Source organism: Amblyomma americanum, chromosome 3 (assembly GCF_052857255.1).
Source record: "Amblyomma americanum isolate KBUSLIRL-KWMA chromosome 3, ASM5285725v1, whole genome shotgun sequence".
Lineage (NCBI taxonomy): Eukaryota > Metazoa > Arthropoda > Arachnida > Ixodida > Ixodidae > Amblyomma > Amblyomma americanum.
The window spans coordinates 190,935,822-190,959,348 of record NC_135499.1 but is presented as its reverse complement, the minus strand read 5'-3'; the positions used below and the strand labels follow the sequence as shown (position 1 = coordinate 190,959,348).

General features: G+C 47.3%; 1 protein-coding gene across 3 annotated transcripts in view; it reads right to left on the bottom strand.

Moving 5' to 3' along the window:
- Positions 1-23,527, bottom strand: part of LOC144125702 (venom factor-like) — a 188,684-nt gene that overhangs the window by 17,731 nt on the left and 147,426 nt on the right. For 2 of the 3 annotated variants that reach the window (XM_077659328.1, XM_077659330.1), the window contains exons 30-36: positions 21,895-22,053; positions 19,732-19,842; positions 18,696-18,753; positions 17,813-17,858; positions 16,908-16,995; positions 10,414-10,588; positions 8,576-8,683 (exon numbers count right to left, since the gene is read on the bottom strand). In XM_077659328.1, the coding sequence (XP_077515454.1) occupies positions 8,576-8,683; positions 10,414-10,588; positions 16,908-16,995; positions 17,813-17,858; positions 18,696-18,753; positions 19,732-19,842; positions 21,895-22,053 (745 nt within the window). Of the gene's footprint in view, positions 1-5,184; positions 5,269-6,391; positions 6,512-8,575; positions 8,684-10,413; positions 10,589-16,907; positions 16,996-17,812; positions 17,859-18,695; positions 18,754-19,731; positions 19,843-21,894; positions 22,054-23,527 lie in introns of all 3 variants that reach the window. The other variant, XM_077659329.1, reaches the window with a different exon arrangement.

The window sequence follows — 23,527 nt, the reverse complement described above, 5'->3', positions numbered from 1 at the left end:
TCAGCCGCCAAAAACGGTCGAGGAATTCATGCAGGAAGCCTGCACGATTGAGAAGACCCTCGACGTCCGAGCTCGGCAGTACAACCGCCCTTCCTCTGCCTATGCAATCCGTTCGGACATGCCGGCCACCACCAGCGACAGCTTGCGGAACGTTATCCGCGAAATCGTCCGAGAGGAGCTACGCCGATTACTGCCATCCTCCCCACAGCCACAAGCATCGACTCTGATGGACGTGGTACGGGAAGAAGTGCAACAGGCACTTGGCACCCCGACGGCCACACAACCCCAGGCCATGACCTACGCCGCTGCAGTAAGGACTGCTCAGACCCAACGACAACCCCCACGTCCTCCCCGAAATGAGCCACTTGGTCCACAACGCCGCCTCCCAGCCCCCGCCCGCCCAACCTATGACCGACCCTCAAGCCCCAGGAAATGCGACGCCTGGAGGACTTCCGACAACCGGCCGTTGTGCTTCCATTGCGGTGAGGCCGGCCATATTCTTCGTCACTGCCCGTACCGACGTATCGGTCTTCGAAGATTTGCCGTTAACGCTCCACGACCACGCTTCGGACAACGTCCGCACGAAATCGACGAGTACCTGCGTCGAGAAGAGTACACGCCGAACCGCTTTTCGCGCTCACCATCGCCGTCAACCTCGCGCTTTGCGTCGCCACGCCGCAGCTACGCAGCCGCGGTACGAGGAAGGTCGCCCAGCCCCCGTAGGGGAAACTAAAGGCAGCAACCTCTGGAGGTGAGGTTGCTCACGAGCTAAACGCCGAAGATCCTCCACCGACCACGCCCCATGAAGACGCTGCACCCGCGACGCCGCATGAAGAACCGACACTCGCTGCACCGACGCCGCACACAATGAGAACCTCGACCACGACGCAAACTACCTTGAAATCGACGCCGCCACCCAGAGGAGCTTCGACCACACGCCCAACCCGTGACTCGCATACGCGACGAAGCCGTGACCCGACGCCGAGAGCGACATGCAATGCAAGAGCCAGGACCTCCGACCTAGAAGTGACTATCGACGGCCGGAAAGTCACCGCTCTAGTCGACACAGGAGCCGATTACTCGGTGATGAATGGAACATTCGCTGCGCAGCTCAGAAAAGTCACAACGGCTTGGAACGGCCCACAAATTCGCACCGCTGGGGGCCACCTCATTACGCCATCAGGACGATGCACAGCGCGAGTGACTGTCAAAGGACATACCTATCCTGCGACCTTTGTTGTGCTACCGCAATGCTCCCGCGAAGTGATCTTGGGTATGGATTTCCTTAATGAGCATCAGGCGATCATCGACCTGCGATCCAAGCTGATCACGCTTTCGACAGACGAAGCCATCGCTTCGATGAAAACTCGGGAAAATCACGTTGCCCTAAGTGTCCTGGAGGAAGAAGTGAGCGTCCCACCCCGTTCAAGCGTTATCGTGACCGTAGGCGCCACGAAAGCCATAAACACTGAAGCCATCATCGAGGGGAACATGCAGTTGCTACTAGACCGAGGAATCAGCATCGCAAGAGGCATCGCACATTTCCGCAATGGCCAGGCCGAAGTACTGCTGACTAACTTCAGCGAAGAATACCGGCATATTAACAGAGGAACGACGATTGCTTTCTACGACGAAATATCTGACGTACGAGATTCCTTCGCCCTCTCCGACCCCTCGGCAGAAGATCCGCCTGACCAAAAGAACTCGCCCACTTTCGACATCAACCCAGCCCTGCACCGGAACAGACAAGACCAGATCCGCAATCTGCTTCAAAACTACAGTGAGTGCTTTTCGACATCGCCGAAGGTGCGACAGACGCCAATTGCCAAGCATCGCATTATAACGGATCAACACGTCCGACCTCTCCGTCAAAGCCCCTACCGTGTGTCTCCGCGAGAACGACAAGCCATCCGGGACCAAGTCGAAGAAATGCTTCGCGACGACGTCATCCAGCCTTCAAACAGCCCATGGGCGGCACCGGTTGTTCTAGTGAGAAAGAAAGACGGCGCACTTCGATTCTGCGTGGATTACTGCCGCTTGAACAACATAACAAAGAAGGACGTCTACCCCCTCCCCCGCATCGACGACACACTGGACCGCCTCTGCAACGCCAAATATTTCTCATCGATGGACCTCAAGAGTGGCTACTGGCAAATTGAGGTCGACGAAAGAGATCGCGAGAAGACAGCATTCATAACTCCGGATGGGCTGTTTGAGTTCAAGGTGATGCCATTTGGTCTCTGTTCCGCACCAGCGACGTTTCAACGAGTAATGGATACAGTGCTGGCAGGCCTGAAGTGGCAGATTTGTCTGGTATATTTAGATGACGTCGTTGTCTTCGCCTCGAACTTTGAAGAGCACCTCAAAAGACTTCGAACAGTACTAGACGCAATCAAGTCGTCTGGCCTAACCTTGAAAGCAGAGAAATGCCACTTTGCCTACGAAGAGCTGCTGTTTCTAGGCCACATCGTTAGCAAGGAAGGAGTACGCCCAGACCCGCAGAAAACAGCTGCTATTGAACAGTTTCAACCGCCGGCCGATAAGAAAGCAATGCGCAGATTTCTCGGACTATGCGCATATTACCGACGATTTGTGAAAAACTTTTCGCGCATCGCCGAGCCCCTGACCCAACTGACGAAGGCAGACGTGCCGTTTAAATGGGAAGCGCCGCAAGCAGAAGCCTTCAAGGAACTTCAGCGTCGTTTACAGTCCCCACCGATCCTTGCGCATTTTGATGAAAACGCCGATACTGAAGTTCATACCGACGCAAGCAGCGTGGGACTAGGCGCCGTTCTCGTTCAAAAAAGTGACGGGCTGGAGAAGGTCATCGCATACGCTAGCCGTTCCCTTTCCAAGGCCGAGGCTAACTATTCGACCACTGAGAAGGAGTGCCTTGCCATCATCTGGGCTACGTCGAAATTCCGCCCCTACCTCTACGGACGGCCGTTCAAGGTGGTCAGCGACCACCACGCGCTCTGCTGGCTTGCCAATTTGAAGGATCCCTCTGGCCGACTCGCTCGATGGAGTCTGCGTCTCCAGGAGTTTGACGTCATTGTCGTTTACAAGTCCAGACGCAAGCACACTGACGCCGATTGCCTCTCACGAGCCCCTGTAGATGCACCGCCGCTGGACGACGATGAGGACGCCTTCCTGGGACCCATCAGCGCAAGCTCTTTTGCTCAGCAGCAACGCTCGGACCCCAACCTAAAAGGCCTCATCGAGTACCTGGAAGGCAAGGTTTCTTCACCCCCCGCTTCATTCAAGCGAGGACTGTCTTCTTTCTGTGTGCAGAATGAGGTCCTTGTGAAGAAGAACTTTACAGCGAACAAAACAGCCTACCTCCTTGTTGTACCTACTTGTCTCCGCGAAGAAGTTCTACAGGCTTCACACGACGAGCCGACAGTTGGACATCTCGGGTTTACTCGCACCCTCCGCCGCATTCAAGACAAGTATTACTGGCCCCGAATGTCTGCCGATGTCGCACACTATGTGAAAACATGCCGAGATTGTCAGCGACGAAAGACTCCTCCCACACGACCAGCAGGATTTCTGAACCCCATTGAACCTCCCTCAAGACCCTTTCAGCAGATTGGCATGGACTTGCTTGGCCCTTTTCCAACGTCAGCATCTGGAAATAAGTGGATCATCATAGCGACCGACTACCTGACCCGCTACGCCGAGGCGAAAGCCCTACCGAACGGAACAGCAGCAGAAGTGGCCAAATTTTTCGTGGAGTGCATTCTTCTTCGACACGGCGCCCCCGATGTGCTCATCACGGACAGAGGAACAGCATTTACGGCGGAACTCACGCAAGCCATCCTGCGCTACAGCCAAACCAGCCACCGGAGGACAACTGCATACCATCCGCAAACCAACGGACTGACCGAGCGCCTGAACAAAACCATCGCCGATATGCTCGCTATGTATGTCGATGCCGAACATAAAACCTGGGATGTCATCCTGCCTTACGTCGTCTTCGCCTACAACACCGCAGTGCAGGAGACCACCCAGATGACGCCTTTTAGGCTCGTCCATGGCAGGGAGGCCACGACCACGCTAGACGCCATGCTGCCCAACGTTACAGAAGAAGAGAACGTCGACGTTGCCGCCTACCTTCAACGCGCAGAAGCTCGAAGGCTTGCCCGATTACGGATCAAAGATCAGCAGCGGTCCGACGCCAGACGCTACAACCTACGAAGACGCAACGCGGAATACAAGCCAGGAGACCAAGTCTGGGTGTGGACGCCCATTCGCCGCCGTGGATTGAGTGAAAAGCTTTTGCGCCGCTATTTCGGCCCGTACAAGGTTCTTCGTCGGCTGGGTGAACTGGATTATGAACCATGGAAAGTGAGAGTAGCGCAAAACGGGACAAAGGGACAGAGAAAGACAGACACAACACAGGCGTCTGTCTTTCTCTGTCCCTTTGTCCCGTTTTGCGCTACTCTCACTTTCCATGGATCACCGTTACCGACTCGCCCAAGTTTCTACCCTTGTGGATTATGAAGTCATCCCTGACGCAATGACTGCATCCCAGCGACGGCGCGTACGACCAGAAGTTGTCCATGTAGTCCGTCTGAAGCCGTATTATGCGCGCTAAAGGCCGCTGCATTTCCATGCTCTATTTTCGCAAGATCTGTTTTTTTCCCTTACTAGTCGCATTATTTGTTTTAATGCATCGGGTCGATGCTTCTTTGAGAGGGGAGTAATGCCGCCAATATTTGCAGTGTTTGTTCGTTTTTCAAATCTGCCGCGACACCACCTTATCGCTTTGTTTGCGACGCAAGACGCGACTAGATTTATCTCGATTGATCGCAGCCAGGCAAAGCTGATTCTACGTTGTTCCGGAATGTTCTAGTAACTTTGCGCCCTTTATCTCGAATGTTCGCTATCAGCTTTAAATTGAGCACGGCCGACAGCGGCGGGCATTCTGTTCGACGACCGCCGAGCACGCTTGTCGCTTCGCCGCCGCCGAGTGATTCAGTCCATTTTGGGTGCAAGTCAGCCCAATAAACAGTTCTTTTAGAAGATCCTTTCGTCCGTATTCATCGCTGCTTCGACTGCCGTCACCACTACGTGACAATATGTTTCTGACAGTAGTTTCTTTTTTTTTCAGCTGTCACGATTTTCGTAAAAGAAAGAAAGTGATTTTATTTGATTCGAAATTAAGATATATTCCTGTCTTACCTGGCTTGAGGATTTTGTTGATAAAGAAAGGAACAGTGATGAATACATCTTTGTGGGATCCATTAAGAGGCGTGCCAAGCCATACTGCAAAGAAGATAAAGGTGTCAGCGATTTTTACAAATATTTTGAAATCTAACCTTTCTAATGCCAGACTGTGCTTGAGTTGCAAGAGCATTCATCGCATGTGGCTGCCACTTTTCTGCCAGCCTCTTTTGTTGTGGTTTACGGAAACGTCCTACTTCATAGTAAAGCATTGAAGGTACCATTTATGTATTTGTGTTTAGAATGATTACTTGTTATTCACAGCATTTGCAATCGCTGTTCAAGAAAATTTTCGCCTAGAAATCAAGACTTGAAAACTATAAGATTACAAAAAAAAATAATATATATGAGGCTTCAACACAAGCATGTCAGTTAAAATTGTTATGCATAGAATGTATATTTAACCGATCAGTCTGTTTATTATTATGATGCAGAGTAATCCACCTAGTCCGTTCGCCAGTTCGTCACTCTTCCGCTTCCACAATTTTATAGTTCTTTCGTTTCTATTTCTTTTTCGGTTGCTTTGGGGGGAAGTAACTTACTTTCGCCCCACTTGCCTCCCAGAAAATGATTCAGAAAACGGGGCCGACACACAGCAGCTGTTTTCGAGATAAAGCCTACCAGTGTTGCACAAAAAATGCACAGCGTCCGGCACCCGCCTTAGTTACGGCTTGCCAGAACTTTGACGGTGTGCAAACCATGCACTTAAAGTGAGTGTTTATGGGGCTAACTATGGCTGAAGTGCCGTCAGGTTGCCTAATTAGGCCAGGCATCTTGGCTTAAATTGGTTGACTTTAATGTTAAGACCAACATGACTTCCGTAATTCGCATCATGAAGCACAGATTTATCGCGTTCTGCGATACTGCAAAGATGCGCTCAGTGAAAACACGTTATCCGACGAAGACACCAGTGCGCATGCGGTGTCACCTTCTTGTCTGTGTCCTGATTTGCGATGCCGTTCATTTCATCATGCACCAACTCGCCCCTCAGGCCGTTATTCTGACGTTATCCGACTTCCACACTATGGGGATACTGCCTAATCAGCTTCGTCGCAAAAAAAGACACAACTTTTAAAGAAACGCTTCAAAAGAGTGCACTCCAGATTACACGAACCATTAGAATCGTAGGACTGTACAAATAATGGACAGCTGATATAATGCGTACCAAAATCAACCTTGTCGCAGGCGTGGTATCTCATGTATTCTCCGCAATCTAAGGTTTTCATAACAGCACCGCCTTTTTTTTTCATGAACATCACCTCGACTTCTTGGGGCGGGCAAGCACCTGCAGAAGGAAATAGTTTGGTTACATTGAAGTAAGCAAAGAACAATGGGGGCGTGGCTCACCAAACACATTTCGCACAAATGTGCTTCGTAGGAATCTAGAACCTTTCTCTCGAAGTTTATAATGATTTGCGTTTTAGCAGCTTGGCAGTCGCACAACGTTTTCAAGTGCAAAAAAAAAATTTGTGAAGAAACCAACTTAACCAATTCAAAGTGCTATTAAAAGGACCCTGAAGCGATTTCTATGGGCATATTCCAGTGCAACAGATCTGTAGAGGTGGTCGTTGTGGGTAGTTTCGAAAAACTTTTTGCTATGCGAGTTGGTGCATGCGTATTGTTAAACACAAATGCGTACACATAATGGACGAACACAGGAAAGACGATGTAGATGGAAAGGCCGCCAACTATCAACTGGTTTTATTAGGATCAATGCTGCCTATATAGGCATTGTACACATGTGCCTAAAAGATACGGGGGTGGAGGGGACAGAGAGGATCAATCAAGCTCAGGCACAAATCAACAAAATGCGCGCGGAAAGTTTTCTTTTTCTCCGCATTATAGAAGGCAACTGATGTGTCACTAATACATTCCTCACCCTTTAACTTGCCTCTAGCAGCACACAGCCTACTTTGTCTTTACTTATGCCAAGAATCGTCACACTCTAGAGCCGTGTCTCACAAGCATTGCGTGTAACTCAATGAGACGGCAAATTTACTCCTTCCCTCTCCCGAATTGATCGTGCGTGCTCCCCTCAGCATTTATTCCCGCAGCGGCCTGTCTGGCCAACTGTGGGTATTCGAGTCAAATTTGAAATATCTGCGTGGAAACTATATTATGAAATAACTATTGGAAATCAGTGCCTGCAGTAGCTCACAACCGATTAGGGTGACACCTCACTGCGTGTCCTCTGTCCCGATGATGTCAGATAGCAGTCTGGGCGAGCATTGCGAGACGTTTAAATTTTAACTTGAATAGCGACAAAGGCCAGTTATACAGATCTGTTGCACTAGAACATATCCATAGAAATCATTTCAGGAACCTTTAATGTTCATCTTGGCCCATTTTAGTTTGTCCGCTTTTGGGAACGGAGAGAAATTCTTCATCCTCTTGTCGAGTGTAAAACTTTCTGTAGTCGTCGTATGTAAGTTTCTTCTATCTTACTTTCTCGAAAAACAAGGCCTGTGTTGCCCTTCAATGCGACAACAAAGAGTTGAGAAAAAAAAGTGGAGCCCGTTGGCGTAATGAAACCTGTGTATCATAGTAAGCTAACGAATCAAAGCTGATCCTAAGCTATTCAGGCTAACTGCTAACATAACCCAATTGGTTAAATCAATTTTTCAACGTTTAAATAAAGACGGTAAACAAACATTTCGTAATAAACAAACATTTGAAGTGTCACAAGGAACTATATTTCTTGGTGTTATTATAAGGGTAGATTTGTTATCAACATTTCTTTTTCTCAGACTATTGGAAGCATGTGGAGCCACGAAGAATTGCGAATGCTTCTACACACTTATAAGGAATGGAACCTAGCTAACCTCAGCACGAAATTCTGAGGGCGACCCAGGAAACATTGCATGGTGCGTGTTTCCCTAAATGTCCTTCGATGTCGAAAAAAGAATCTCGCGCGCTGATTGAGTGAGATTCGAAAACATTTACACAATATTCCTATTGTTAAAAAAATTACAGCCCCTGAAAGTATTTTCTTTATGCTTGCTTAAATTTTTCACTGCTGATTTTCAGATTCTAGAGGAGTTGAAGTGTTAAATCAGTTATTTTGAAACACCTAATATCGAAGATATATTTCTCCTTGATGTACGCTACACCAAACATCACTGTCCAGTTTCAAGTACGCCAAATCTCACATTGTTTTTTGCAACTTTGGCTCATCTACAACCTGGAGGTGCACCCGAAACAGCCGCACCAATCTGAATGCAAAGACGCAACATTTAAAAAAAGAAGGCGTTTTCTTGCTCAGTGCCGGATTTAATGCATTATACCAACTCCTGTGTCAGGTATAGTATACCTGCACAGGACTAGAGAAGATGATGCTCATTTAGCTGACCTTCCAAGCATTTGCAGACGTCAGAGTGACCCTCATTGTCATCGCTGCAGTTTGACTTGAGCAAGGGACTGGTGCTGTCTGGCGAGTAGAATTTCCTGCACGATATATCTGTAAAACAAATGGCAAATTAAGAGAAATATAAGATGTAATCTTGCAAGCCCAGAAAAGACCAACAAATTCCAGAGAATTCCACAGCGACAATCCCAATAACCTCCTTCCACTTATGCATTTATGTTCTGCTTACAGTACCAAGCCCGTACAGTTTACCAGGCGAATGGCCCATCCATGGATGACGAAAAATCTGGGCGACAGTAAACAACAGAAAAGGACATGGCACGAATCTTTCCCGCAATCTCTTAGTTCTTTTCTTATGTTTGCCCCCGTCTTATTACGAAGAGATACTTAACAAATGTCACTTCCTTCGGTGCCAGATGCAGTGTGCATTTGGTACAATGTTTAGGGGAATCCCCCAAGGTGGAGTGGGTTTGTAATAAGGGAGTAAGTACTCTTCGGCATCCACCCAAGCGCAGCCGTACGGCTACAAAGGAAAGCAACACAGCTCCCACAGAAACTTCGTGGTTAAAATAAAATTCGTCCTGGTCCGAGGTTCGAATCCGGCACAGCCGCTTCACCAAAGCAGTCACTCTGCCAACTGAGTTAAACGGGATGGCTAGCATATTGTAGGGCGAGAGCGAATCGATCAGCAACTCGAAGTTGGAACGGTTTGTACAGTTGTGTCGCGTGCAGCATTACCTAACTAGTGTCGAGGCTGTGAACGAAAGGATGTGAACCTCAACAAGCATAGTGAGATTCATTCTGAAGTAACACTATTCGCTCTCAGAAAAAGCTTGTGCTGGACAAAAAAAAACACTAAGCTAACAACTAACACAGCTCGTTTTATACCTAGTTACACAGCTCTAGGAAACAGACACTCATTTCCGTTAAAAAATTTTCTTTTTGAGGGAAGTAAAAGAGCGACTTAGAAGAAAAACTACAGACAGCTTCACTCTCGTGTATCACGTGAGTTGCATTGAAGAATATTGAATGCAAAGTAGATTTTAAAGATGTTAAATGTATTTACAGCGACTACGAAGTGACCACAGTTATTAATAAGAGGAATGAGAAAAAATGATTCACAACACATCGAAGCTAGTAAAGGTCGACTGACACTTATATATTGCGTCCCTGAAGGAAGGTTTCAGAGCTTTAGGTATGGAAGGCGTGGAGGATAAAGGGGGATACATAAGTAACCTTTAATTTTTAATTACTTTGTCATATTAGACAATCCTAAAGACGAAATACAGCGGGTAATGACGGCTTACAATCCGCAATCTATAGCGGTTCGCTTGAAGCATGATATGAGGACAAATGAAGTAGTCTTCAACATTCTACTCAAGAAACAAGAGTTTACGCCGGACAGTGAGACGTCGAGAGTATAGAAGAATTACGATGCCTGATCTGACTGGCGCTGTTACTCAGTTACCACAGTAGTGAGTGCAAGGAGGGATAGAATGGGGGCCTCTTAAACCTACACGTGCGTAATATGACTAACGAGGTGTTTTTGTGGGTCACTTGGTGCAGCTTACTAAAAGTGACCAAGCTGAAAGGTTTAGCTGTTGTAGGCTTAGCTGTTGTAGCCGTTGCAGGGTTAAAGTTGTATCTCGCTTGCTTTCTCTCATGCCTTATCAGCGTAGCGATAGAGCATAGCGACTTCTATAGTGTAACACGCCAACTGACGCGCCTGAGCATCTTTCTGCAAAACGAAGTCACTTCGGGGGCAGAATGAAAAAGACGGTCGAAAACAATATCTTACGTGTACACTGACGCATGCGACTTACCGGGGTCGTAGTAAGCGTACGCCTTCACGGAGCCCGACTGCAATTTGCCTACGGCGAATTCCTGCTGCAGGCCAAACTCGACGCACACGCTCGCGTGCGATGGAATGGTCGACAGGTAGAATACCACGCTACGCTGGCTCAACTCGTACGAGTCCACACGTTTGTCGGCCACCAGCTGGAACAGTGCAAATAATGGGGTGTCGAGGTAAGATCTTCGAAAAGGAAGAGCACCAGCCCGCCTCCTATTGTAGTAATTTCATAATGTTTTAACAACGACCTACAGCTGTGACGTTATGGCTGGACTTAACATAAGCCTTCGTGTGCACTGCTAGACTGGTCAAGACTTCAGGGAGCATTATACTAGAAGCTTCATAAGTGTGTTATGTGTTCCACGTAATTTTAGCGCGCTAACACTAGATGGGTCACTGGCGAAACAGCAATGACTCCTCACGTTGAAGACGTGCAGTAACTTGGGCAAGCTCGGAGGAGCGTCGCGCCAGCTGCAGCCGAGTCGAGAGAGGGTGTGCTGATGAAGAGCGAGAAACGACGTTCCGTGCACGTGCGGATGTCAGAAAGAAGAGGCGAAGGATGAGGTCCCCGGAGGCACGTGCAGTGCAGTAAAAGGTAAATCATGGAGGAAGCCGGTCTTTCGAGAGATTCAGAAGCCGAACGAAGTGCGCGGTGAGCTGAACAGCAATTTAAAAAAAAATGTAGAGTGATAACGTGAGTCAACCGATCCAGTGAATAGAGCGAGGCGGTAAGGCGAGGTGGAGCGGCGAATACAGTACAAGCTTGCTAAACGGGATGCAGAAACAGATCAAGAAAGAGACACGCGAAGAAGAGCGAAAAAGAAGAAGCGAATGATAAAGCCACCTCACTTGCCTCTATAGTTAATACAAGCCGGGATGACAGAGCTCAGCAGACGGTTTCATCTTTGCAGAATGAAATAGACCACTCAATATTCGCTGTGCCCGCAGCAGCCTCTAATAAACAGCCGTCTCCTTGGTGGACAGAAGAATGTGAGAAGGCCTATCGTCACAGAAAAGCGGCCTGGAAGAGGCAGTCCTGCAACTAGAGTCCGGATAATTGGTTAAATTACAAATTCTTCTCTGCATCTTTCAAAAGAACACTTGCGAAAGCCAAGGAGGAGTACAACCAAAATTTAAACACATATCTTTCAAATCCTCGTCATCGGAAAGCCCTGTATAGATTCATGGAACGTAACAAGAGTTCTGCCGTCCCTGTTCTCACTAGTTCAACAGTGTTATCACCACAAAAGGCTCAGGAGAGCCTGGAGTGTATTGCTCAGGGATTGGTGTTACGCTTCCAGACGCAGAGAAACGTCCCTTTGTGCACAATTTCACGCTCTTCAGATTATACCGAGGTTGACGCATCAGAGCTCCTCTCAGTCCTGGCAATGTTGCATCCTGCAGCTCCTGGACCAGATGGTGTCACTGTTGGTATGAATAAAATTTTAGCCCAGGAGTTTACAAGCGCCCTCTTAGATATGTGTGGGTTGACACCGACGTACCTATGTAACGCATGTGGGAAAGTTGAATCTTTAGACCATTTTCTCCTCTACTGCCCAAAGTTCGCACTTCAGAGAAAGATTTACCTGGAGGTCCCGCTCTCCAGGTTAGGGCTCCCTTTATCTTTGCCAGTATTATTATCGTTTGATGCGAACGCCAAGGGATTTGCATTGGGTTCTATTTGTGGGTTTCTCCACGATCACATAATTGCAACTGGTAGGTTGATATGCTAAATCTTTTAAAGTTCTACGAGCTCTTCTTTTTTCACCAAAATGATGTCTGTTATTTAGCTGTCAATATTGTTCTGTTGTTTTTATTCATTGATTTTTCAAAATTCACGATTGGTGCTACAATTTTGTCATCTTGCATGGAAACTTCTTTGTTTATTCAACTACACCTTGGCCATTCCCCCTGCGTGGGTATGTGCCATACACCTGGGGTGAAGAAGAAGAAGAAGAAGAAGGAAGGTGCTGCCGAGAGGCATGCACAAGTGCCTTCACAGACCGCCGAACAGAGGAAACGGTGGCTGGCAGCGCAATAAGCAGCTCACATGGCTCACCGCAAATGGAAGCCGAGGCACGACTACAAGAACATATGGCGAACTCGAATTTCCAAGCTTAATAACACCTAAACAAAGAAAAACAAAGGCTAACATGTGAGCGCACCTAAGTCCCATATAGCCTAGCCAGGTAGATCAGTTCGAATTTTTTTTTATTTGCGGGAAGTGCCACGTCATTTCAGCATTATGTAATATACCATGTAACCTCGTTGATACTTTCCTGGTTCATACGATTTCCCGGTTCGTACGCCCAAAATCGCGGACATTACAAATGTCTCCTAGTGTTACATTATTATTTTTCCGGTTAACACGTTCCCGGAAAACACAATTTCGTTGCTACTACGCTTAAACTTTTGTCAAATTGTCCTCGTATAATGCATTTATTGACCAACCGCGCATGTGCAAACAAACAAGTGGACCGAGCAAGAGGGCACGCGACGTGTTTTTTGCGGCAGTCACCCGCCGTCGTGGCTTTTCTGCAGTACCTCGATTTGACGATTCAAAGCAGGACCACCACCCCAACCACCACCACCACCATCAAGAACAAAAAAATAAAAACTGCTCGCTAGCATTCGCGATGGCTGTTTCTGCATGGGCGCAGTATGAAGAGGAGAAACGCTGTGGTTTCTTAGTGGTGCATAAGGCAAAGGAGGCGAAGCTGCTACGAACTACAGCGATGCGGTTAAACACGAGCGGGCCGGGTCTGTGAAACGGAGCTTAAAAAGCAAACACACCGCGGCGGCTTACGGAAGCCGCCGCGGTGGCTTTTCCACAGTATTGGGGTATAAATGGGCGAAGCATTCAAAAAAGATAAGCAAGAGATTTTGGTTATTTTCCGTAATTGCGGTCGACGAACCGGATGCATTTCGAATTTCATTCCGTGCTAAAGACAGAGCGAACGCGGACTGAATTCAGCGACCACTGGAATAGCATCTGTTCAGCTCTTGTGCCAAGAAATGCCAATCGACATTTTTGTAAGGTGAAATTGTCAATAAATGTCTTTTCTCCGCATTCAACAGTTACTTTCTCAAAATCAGGCGGTTTGGATCATACGTTTTCCCGGATAATGCTTTTTTTTCCTTAAAATAAAAAAAACGCATCAACGAGGTTTTACTGTATATAAATCTGAGACCTCATATGATTGTTAGAAGTGGGGATGCTCACTTACAACGCGAATTGAGAACTGTTCGTTCCATTTATCGGCGGGGTGTCTAATAAGAATGTCCACTGTGTAACATTGTTCAAATTATTTTACGGCACGCTACCTTGAATATAGACCCATTATTCTTACCCTGGTGGTTGTAATAAGGACACCTTACACCGCGTTCCTTCTCTCTAATGTGAGCTTAACGTGCGCGTCTAATTGTGTGAGTACGTCCTTTCGGGATTTCAGAACGCGACGTTCATTGTTGCGTACTTTGCCTACGGCAGGTCGCAACATTTTTTCCGGCACAAATCTTAAGTAGAGTACTTATACTCCGTCTCACAAGATGTTTGCAGCACTACGAAAGGTACAGCTCTCTCGTCCAATCAGGATGGCGCGCACTACATTAGTGTGTTCCTACGCGCCTGTGGCTCAATCCACCTGATGTCCAGGTGGCTTCTTTCTACCTCTATTTATAGTAGCACCGAGCCACAGGTGTTCCACTGCGCAGCGCCACGCCTTTCCTCAAAATCCAACTTTCAATTTTCAGTTTTCTCTCGCTTCTTTCCCTCCTTTATCTCTTCCTTTACGATGCGGTTCGGGTGTCCACCGAGATATTGTCTCTCTTCTTTCCCTCCCTCCTTTATCCCTTCCTTTACTGCGCGGTTCGGGTGTCCACCGATATATGTGAGACAACCAGGGTACTGTTCTCATCAGTTCCTCTGTTGTCGCGTCGCAGTAAATTTCAGTAATCGTGTCATGTGCATATAAATTTATTTACTCCAGCGTGCCGAGTGTCGATGGTGGCGAAATGCAAAACAAGCCCATGTGCTGCGCGAGAGGCAACGCACGTTAAACGGGTTCGATCATCTCATCGTCCTCATAACAACTGAATTCAGCACTGCTGGTTGTGTCGTCCTCCAGGTTGACAACAATGGCCGGTCCCTGGTCAACAACATCGTCGATGATGTGGTCCAGTTTTCTCATCACATCTTCCTCACTGATAATATGCTGCACGTAATTCTTCCATTTCTCAACAGTCACTTGCGTGATGCCTTGCCAAACCAGAGGCTCGACGTCTTGGAGCTTAAACGTCTTGTTTTGGCTGGCCACGAAACCCTTGACGTCGCTCCAGACAAGCTCTATCGGGTTCAGTTGGCAGTGGTACGGTGGCAGGCGCACAACGAGATGGCCAGCAGCTTTAGCAATGCAGTCGACACGGTATTGCTCCCCACCTGTGTTCACATTGCTGACAAGCTGCATGAGCTCGGCCTTCACCATGCCGCTGCTCCACGCGACACCTTTTCCGGACAGCCAAGCCTGTATGTCCTTTTTGAGGCTACTCATCCGCGGCACTTTATCCTGCTTCACAGAATGATATGGCGCGTTGTCCATCACTATAACGCTGCCGGGTGGTAGTAGTGGGAGAAGTCTCCTGGAGAACCAGTTTTCGTAGTGTTCCCCGTTCATTTCCTCGTGGTAATCGCCCGAGTTTTTCTTCGCTCGGAAAACTTCCGCTGCGCCTTCGACAAAACCTTGCTCACTACCGCAATGCGTCACAATAAGCCTGCCACCTTTGCCACTGGGGTTTTGTAGACCAGTCGACAGTCCGGATCGATGCGCTTGGTGTGCAGATTGGATGGTGCAGTCAGTCCACACTCGACTTCGCGTGTGGCCGGCGTTAACCCACGTTTCGTCGGTGAAGAAAATAGGCCAACCCTGGCGTCGCAGCTCCGCTATCTGGCGCAGGTACCGGCGGCGACACTGCACAATGTGCGTCGCTTCGATTAACATCGCATTCCGAGAGCGCTTCTCATATCGGAAGCCAAGTTTCTTCAACATCCTCTGCATTGTCGCTGCGGACACGGTCGGTAGCGTTTCGTCCTCTTCGAAATGCGCAACCACCTTCGCGATAGTTGGAATTTCCCCTCTCTGGAAAAAGGTGTGTACCACCCTTCGCAACACACTCAGGTCAAAATCGTCCAGCATCTTCGTCCGCTCGTCGCCTCTTCCGCCAGCACGCTTCTTCGGTGACAACACTCGGCCCGCGTTCAACGTCTCCGTTGTCCACTTGTAAAGCGTTCGCTCGCTCACCTGCGTGAGTTTTGCCGTCCTCTTGATGAGCGCATTTGTACTCCAACTGCCCCCGCACTCGACGCGAAGCGCTTCAAGAACATTTAAAGCCACCTGCTTCGCCTGCTTGGGGAAACAGCGCACTGTCGGTGTAGAGCACACAGGAGACACAACAGACTCGTCCGACGCCATGTTGGAAAGTGGCGACGCATCACTACCTCGCAGCAGGCCTCCGCAGAGCTGTGTCCGTACGGGCTTTGTCTGGTAATTTCACCAGTGATTGAAACACTCCCTACCATTTAAATATACCTGTCCAAATCATGTTTTTAGTTGCAATGCTTATTGTTTTGATTAATAGTCATACACTCCTCAAATATTCGAGGGACTATTTTCTGCGTTTCTGCAGCCCTGATTGGACGAGAGAGCTCTACCTTCCGTAGTGCTGCAAACATCTTGTGAGACGAAGTATAGAAGCAGTCGCAATTAAAAATTCTTCTTAAGTAAATTTTCTCCGAGGTACCTTGTAAGAACATTTCAAATTTGTTCTGCCAATAAAGTTATTAGCAACTCACTAAGCGGAGTATGACATACACACCGGAAGTAGCACGCGCACAGGTAAAAGCAACTTAAACAGTGAGCTGGGATTTCACTAAATCTCTGAGCCATTGCTCCTGAAAATATGGCTCCGGAAAATTGAATGCAACCTAATGTTTCTGCAACCCATGAACATTCGCAACCCGGCATTCCAATTTCCCAAGTTTCAATCATTAGTAATACTTCTGGCCTAGTCGCCAACTCATGTTGTTCACATTTACCACAAATCGCGAATGCAGTGTTATGCGAAGATAATCGTAAGCCTCAAATCTAGAACTGATACCGTTCGACCTATGCAAAATGTTTGGTCTCAATGCACTCCAGTCAAAAATTTTGAAGCCTATACGGCAACCAGCTGATGCCGCTGGTACATTGCACTAAGGCAAGTTGTCACCAAAGCGACACACTACAACTAAGTACTCCGTCTTAAGATAAGAATGTTTAGTGCATTTTATCAGTACCAAGGACTGGCTGCCCTTCAGTTACGTAGAGGCTGCCGGTACGCGAGACTAAATGGCAGACAATAGCAGGATTCACATGTCCAAGACGACTTCTCATGATTTCGGTGAGCGGGAGAGAGCGGTTCGATGCTAACCTTGTCCAAATCGGCCAACACGGGATTGAAGCCGGTTAGGAGACCTACGTCCAGGATGGCCATGCCTTTCAATTTTTTTTCAAGAGACCTGCAGTAACAAGATGTGAATGACACCGACGTTTAAGCACGGAACGACACTTTGGCCAAGCTATACAAATATGTGGCCCTTTTAGGGGCGGATTCAGATTTCATGTTGGCACTCTGGCTGTGTTGTGAGCAAAGTAGATAGGGTTACCTCCGCTGAGATGCATGTTCCTCGCCTTTTTTTTTCAGATGTTTTTGGCCATCCCCGCCGCATTAGCAGAGTGGACAAAAAGATATTACATACCCCCTGAGCTCAGTCAGCAACGCTTCAATGCACTGCTACAATGTTTGGTGCACCAGATTAACGGGCCAAGGGACTTTATGGGTGAAAGCAGCATTGCGAGCTGTGAGGAACACTGCGGATTGTTTTGGACCTTTCGGGATTCTTCAACACACACTGAACTCTCACAGCTCTCTGGCTTCTTTCTATTTTGCCTCTATCAAAATGCATTTGTCACAGGCGTGACTTTTGAAAGGTAAATAAGATAACAGCGGCTAATTTGTATTTTTAAGCACATCATTCCGTTCAAGCTTTGTTAGCAAGATACTCCGGTAGAGGGTTAATTCACTTCATTTTGTGGTCCCTTTTCGATAAATATGTTTTAAAGGCGTTGAAATTTAGCTGTCATTCACTCTAAAGCTGGCTTTTTCTCTATAGCATTGCAGCAAATGTCATACTGTGGTCTCTGCAGACATATGGTACAGTGGGCCATAAAAGGAATTGAAAATAATGGTGCCCCGCCCGCAGACAGACAGAAAGACATCTCTGCGGACAGAGAGATGTCGAGCTTTTCGCGTGCGAATGAAAGATCTGTTCTTACCTCGCACAGACTTCCATCGAGTAAATCTTTTTGAAACTCCCTTTACCTGCACACAAAAATGAACGCAAAAGCAGCAGATAATTGAAAACACTTGCAAAGTTTGTCGTTGGCGCCACAGCTAATGGGAGCCAAAGATGACGCCGCAAGGCTTTCTCCGTGGATGATGAAAAGCAAGGAAATTTTAATATGTTAGCATTAGAGACCCCATTGTGAGCACCCGAAAATGTCAGCACATGTAATGTTTTGTACATGCAAGAGCCACCTCTATGCTGGCAGGGGAGAGGGGGAGAAGCCGCGAAGTGGCTGCGACGGGAAGAACTGCCTCCGAAAAATCTTGCTAAAGAAATGACCTTATGGCAGAAATAAAGCGGTAGCATTCTGGCAAATAGGCAAAGTCCGCCAAGAAACGCAGCTACACAAATCGTTACGTGGTGCACAAAGGCTTATAAATTTAACGCATTGTAAACACATAATGCAACTAAACGTCCTTAAATTCTTCGTCGAATTTCTTGTGAGAGACGCGAGTTGAAAAGATGCAAGAAACATGTCCACAACTCGAGTGCATTCTAGTTTATTCATCTGAAATGAGATGCAAATGCAATTCCCATAACTTTTTCCCTGCCCCGAAATGCAAACGTGACGATAGCTGTGTCGCACTCGCCCTCCAATCTCTTTCCGTTCCCTTCTTTTCTCGCCACATTAGCGCACCCACTGTGACGTCCTCCTGCACCAAATGGCAGATGGCAGGCTGTCGAAGCAAAACGTAATGAAACGAAAGCTGCATCTAAAAGTGAGGTAATACTAGGACCATTCGGCCTTGAAGCACGTGCGCGCATTGCAAAACTCTCTGAGGTTTTTCAGAAGGGAAAATAGAATACCTTACCTTCCAACGCTTTCGACACGTTGACCTTCTGCTGTGTGAAGTTTATCTTCAGATCAAACTGCAAATAACGTGTGAAACAGCGTCACAAAGGAAAAAAAAACGAAAAGCAAGTACATTCACAACCCGGAATAACGGCTTGTAAGCATGTGGGGTTTCATGAACGCATTTGGCTACAAGCATCTGTTAATTCCGTTTGTTTCTGCCACTCTCCGAACCGAATGGAGACGTATATTATCGACTGTAGTGCACCGAAGGCTTTTTCTTGGGAGCAATACACAGTCTTTTGAAGTCGTAGCGTCCAGCACCAAGCCTCTACTCAAGGTCATCCCACCGTTTGAACGTTGGACGATGAGACGACGCTTTTGTTGCTGTACTAAGGGCGATCACGGTTGATGACATGACGTGCCTGTCAGAAACTGTCCTTGCTGAGATTCTGAGAGTGGCGTTTTGTACAGTTTGTGGAGATGCGTCCTGTGTTACATCAGGCAATGACGTATGCAGTGCGACACAAGTCTGCAAGTCCATGTTGAGGACAAACATGCAGAATTTCTTCGCAACAAAAAATTAAGGCCTTATTTAAGCTTTTCTTGTTTCTCGAATAGAAGCTAACCGCCAGACGAAATAATAAGCTAGAGAATATTATTCTTCAGACGCACTCTATATAATCAAGGTTAAAATCTGATTTCTTTTACTGCTCTGATTGGTCAGCGGAATAGTACAGGAGACGCGGACCATGGCCTATTTATTGTTACCAGCTGGTGTTTCTTTTTGAAGCTGCTAACAAAACTTCTAGGCCTACAGAACATGCTCATAAGCTAGGTCCTAAGGTCCACGTCCCAGAGTCCTTGCATTGTATTCCAGTATTCCATCACGTCCCCATCGTTGATCGGGACACGGAAATTAGCTCAAAAGAAGAGCACAAGCCCAGCGGGCGTTTCATCCAAGCTAAACACGCGTATAACACTCCAGGTATGCCACACAGCATACTGATGTGTGGGTAGGGCGATACACAGCACAACTTTAAACAGTGCCCCACCTTGCACAAAAGGTCCGCACCGACAGGGGACTCGTAGCTTGTGACAAAATACATAGTCGCCCTTCCAGTCCCTTTGACGTTGACAAATATCTTGTCATTGCTATCTGGAATCTGCACAAACGACACGAGAAAACAGTTTGTGAATCAAAAGAAGAAATAGAGACAGGCTTCCCGAGATCAGAAACTCTTGGCAGGCACTTGTATATTTTTTCTCGTTCTATGTGACCACTATTGCGATGTCTCTTAGACTGGAGACAGCAGTGTCTGTAAATAAATAAATATTTACTCTCCATGGAATAGCTGCGTGTGTCTGCACGGCACAGCACTGAAAATATTTTGTGATGTGGTGTCCCTGATATCAACTCATATTTCAGTCAGGTGTCCATGGTGCAAACGGCACAACTTGGGGGAACAGGAATTATGTACGGTCCCTGCTGCAGACGTTTGGAGCAATAGTCTACAGCCATTCATTGCGCGTAGTTTTAATGCGAACTAACAAAGGGTGAAGATTTAGGCTAGTTGGTTCATTAGAAAATATGCAAACCAGCGCTAAAAGCAAGGAGACAGAAAGAGACAACGCATGCGCCGACGAAGGGCTGCTTTACCTGTTCCTATTTTTTATGGGCAGCATGCCGGGCCGCGCGCCTCACATGCACATAGAAGGTCGGTCGGATCACCTGCGCGCAGGCGCTCACTCGCCGAGCTGGTTTGCTGGACGTAGCTCCGTTGCCCTACCGAACTCGTCGCGTTATACAAGATGGGGCCTCGCATGACACCACAACCAACAGAAGAGGCGCTCCTTGAAAAAAAAAAAAAAAACGTTGACGTGCGGCCGCTGCCCTTACGTAGCGAAGCAAGAACATGCGAAGCAGCGGCGCCCACAACAGATGCGGGAAGTAGCCGATGCACAGCGATGGCTTGGAAGCAACGGTGCCTACAACAGAAGCGGGAAGCCGCCCGACAAAGGCGCACCCTTGAAGCTGCCGAGGAGCATGAGGCTAGGCTCGAGAAGGTGTGTGAAGTTGGGCATCGTCGTGTCCCAGAAAAAACATCTATTGCAGGGGCCGAGTCCTAGGCTGCGAAGCACTTCATGCGAGACGAGTTGGGAGTGTCTTGCAGAGTTTGCGATAGACTTTAGTTTATGTCGGAAGTCAAGCGTGTTCAAGAACGACACCATGAGGTACTCGCATAGCGTCATTGTGCTCATAGTTAGCTTCCTCGTAAATATCGTGGCGTATGCTCTCGCGCTTCACAGGCTCTAGCGCGGCGGTTTCTGCCACATTTTAACCGACAGCATAAGAGCCTCATTGGGACGAAAAGTCGGCGGTGTCACATACTTCACAATTGGAAGGTGACAAACCTGCCAAGGTTGGTGCAAGGAAGTGATAGCTGCGAACTGCCATCTGCTGCGGTTGGCAAGTGTTTATGTAGAGAGTAGGAAAAACCATTTTTCCCTTGTACATTATAGTGTGGTCGTGCTATGGCAATTCACAACGAGGTACATATGCTTTCACATTGTCACGGCCAATAGTAATGAGGTGTCCTCCAATTTCGAGTTTCGCAGTTTCGCTCGTCTCTCCCTCTCAGACCCTTGCTCACAAAGAAGCACTGAAAAATCACCTGACGGATAATCGCTCAGCAGCATTGCGCCGTCACATGTCAACGTATGAAGGCTCAAATCCTATATGCCTGACACGTGACTGAAGAAAGCAAGAGAAAAGATGAAAAGACAGCTTCTCACCTGGTACTTATGGTACCTTATTAATTTCAGCGTGCTGGAGTTTTTCTGTTTAAAACTTTTCTACATTGATTTCTTCAGGGTTAGTTCGCGCAAGCGACACTGACGCATCTCAGAAGCTAGAATTTAACTTGAGAATGCATGGTGGGTCTGTGCTACGAAGATGTTTCTGATGTCGCTGGACAGACTTGCTTGAAAGAAGCAGCCCACGCAACTAAGTTAAAATCCCGCGCATGACCACATCTTCCTATTTCGCGTCTCATCCACAAACCTTACCACGATATGATCGAATGGCAGGGCAAGGGTGTTTGCAATGACCGACATGATAAGGACGCGGTGCACTTATCGGCGACATCACAAATGAGAATAGGCAGCTACTGACACAGCCAGTAGCGATGAAGGCAGTATCTTTATGCTGCACCTACCTCGATCCTGTTGCGCTGTTGGGCGTTGTCTCGCTTGATTCGAAGGGTGCGGTTAAAGTTACGGTCCCCGCTCAACGTCACTTCACAGGTCAGGTCAATGTCTGCGTCTCGTGCGTAGAGGGCATACTTGGACAGGGCTTGAAGCGCCACCACGGTATCCTGCGAAGACGATATTCCACAAGCGTTAAGTAGTTGTTAAAGAGGTGCTTTGAACCTAGACACAGTTGCAGTTTTGCTGTTGGCACTGTCGCGGTTTTTATGATAAAATAGAATCGATAGAATAGGTAAAATCAACTTTCGTCGATCCAGCACAAAAATGTGACTGGGGGTAGGTTCCTTCAGGAGCCTATTATGTGGTCAGAGAAAAAAGTTGCATTGCATAAATAATGATCAAAAGTCCATTTGGAAGCTAAATGTGTAAAATTACGCAAACATTTTTACATTCCCGCGCCTTTTAGTGGCGTCCCCATAAGTGGACGTCGCATCCCAAATCTGCTGCATGCACAAAACCACTGCAACATTTCTTTCATTTTGTTCTGTACTAATTCAATGTTTTGGCATTGATAAAATATGTTTATCGCAGAATGTCATTGACATGAATATTTTTTTGGTGCGCTACTTGAGAAAGAGGTATTTTTCAAAGATGTACAGAAATAGATTCCACAATTTTTGTACGAAATACGAATTTTAAAGTGCAGCTTTCACGTTAGCACAGTTGCGGGTTTGGCAGGCACATGTGCTGAGGCCATTGATTCCGCAATAATAACACATTGATTTGTCGGAAGTGGCTCAGTATTGTGAAGTTTTTTAGGCCATCTGTTGTCTTTCATTTCTCGGTCCGCTGCGGTTCTTTGGAGGTGCTCTCTTTTAGGCGAATTCGCTATTTGCTATATTAGTTTGAAAAACAAAACAAGCTAACGCTCTTTTTTCGGAAGTTTTTCTTCGCACTTTAGACGTTTTCCAAAGTATTGTAAAGAGTAAATTAACTAAATTGCGAGACGACCCAATGCCGTCGTTTCCTTGCTTATATAAGCAGTGGGTACAGGGAAAATGAAAGTCTAGCTTGTCGATGCCCCTACGAACTTGACAGGAAGTGTCTAAATGTTAAGGGCACGAAGTTGAAAGGCGGAAGTTCGCCTTTTATACTAGAACATAATTACGTTTCTGCCACGCGCATATATTTCAACAAAGTGCCCGAAGGGTTTTTACTGCTTCTGAAAGACACTCTACCGTGAATGGCGGCAAATGCGACCTCATGTTGCAGGGAAGTTAGATTTTTGATCGCGCAACAGTGCTATAGTAAGTGACGGAGATCGTGCTTCAAAGCGAGCACTTCTCGACCATGTTTGCGTGGACTTCCTGGGCATCAACCTGCCAGTCTTCCTGCAGTCTTTATTTCTTCGCTAAGCTCGTTTTCCTTGGAAAGACAAGTTTTGATTGCCCAATTGACAGATCCAAGCTTGTCACTCTCTGCGCAGCTTAAGAAGCTTGCCGCTAGTTGTGTTGACGTAAGCTGCAGCTTTCTTGGCCACCAAAACATTCTCAGGTGTCCTAAGGGAAAACTACACGCGGCCTCTCCGACAGGCTATGCATACATATATAATGGGTACGTCGGCAAGCTACTTAGCGGTAT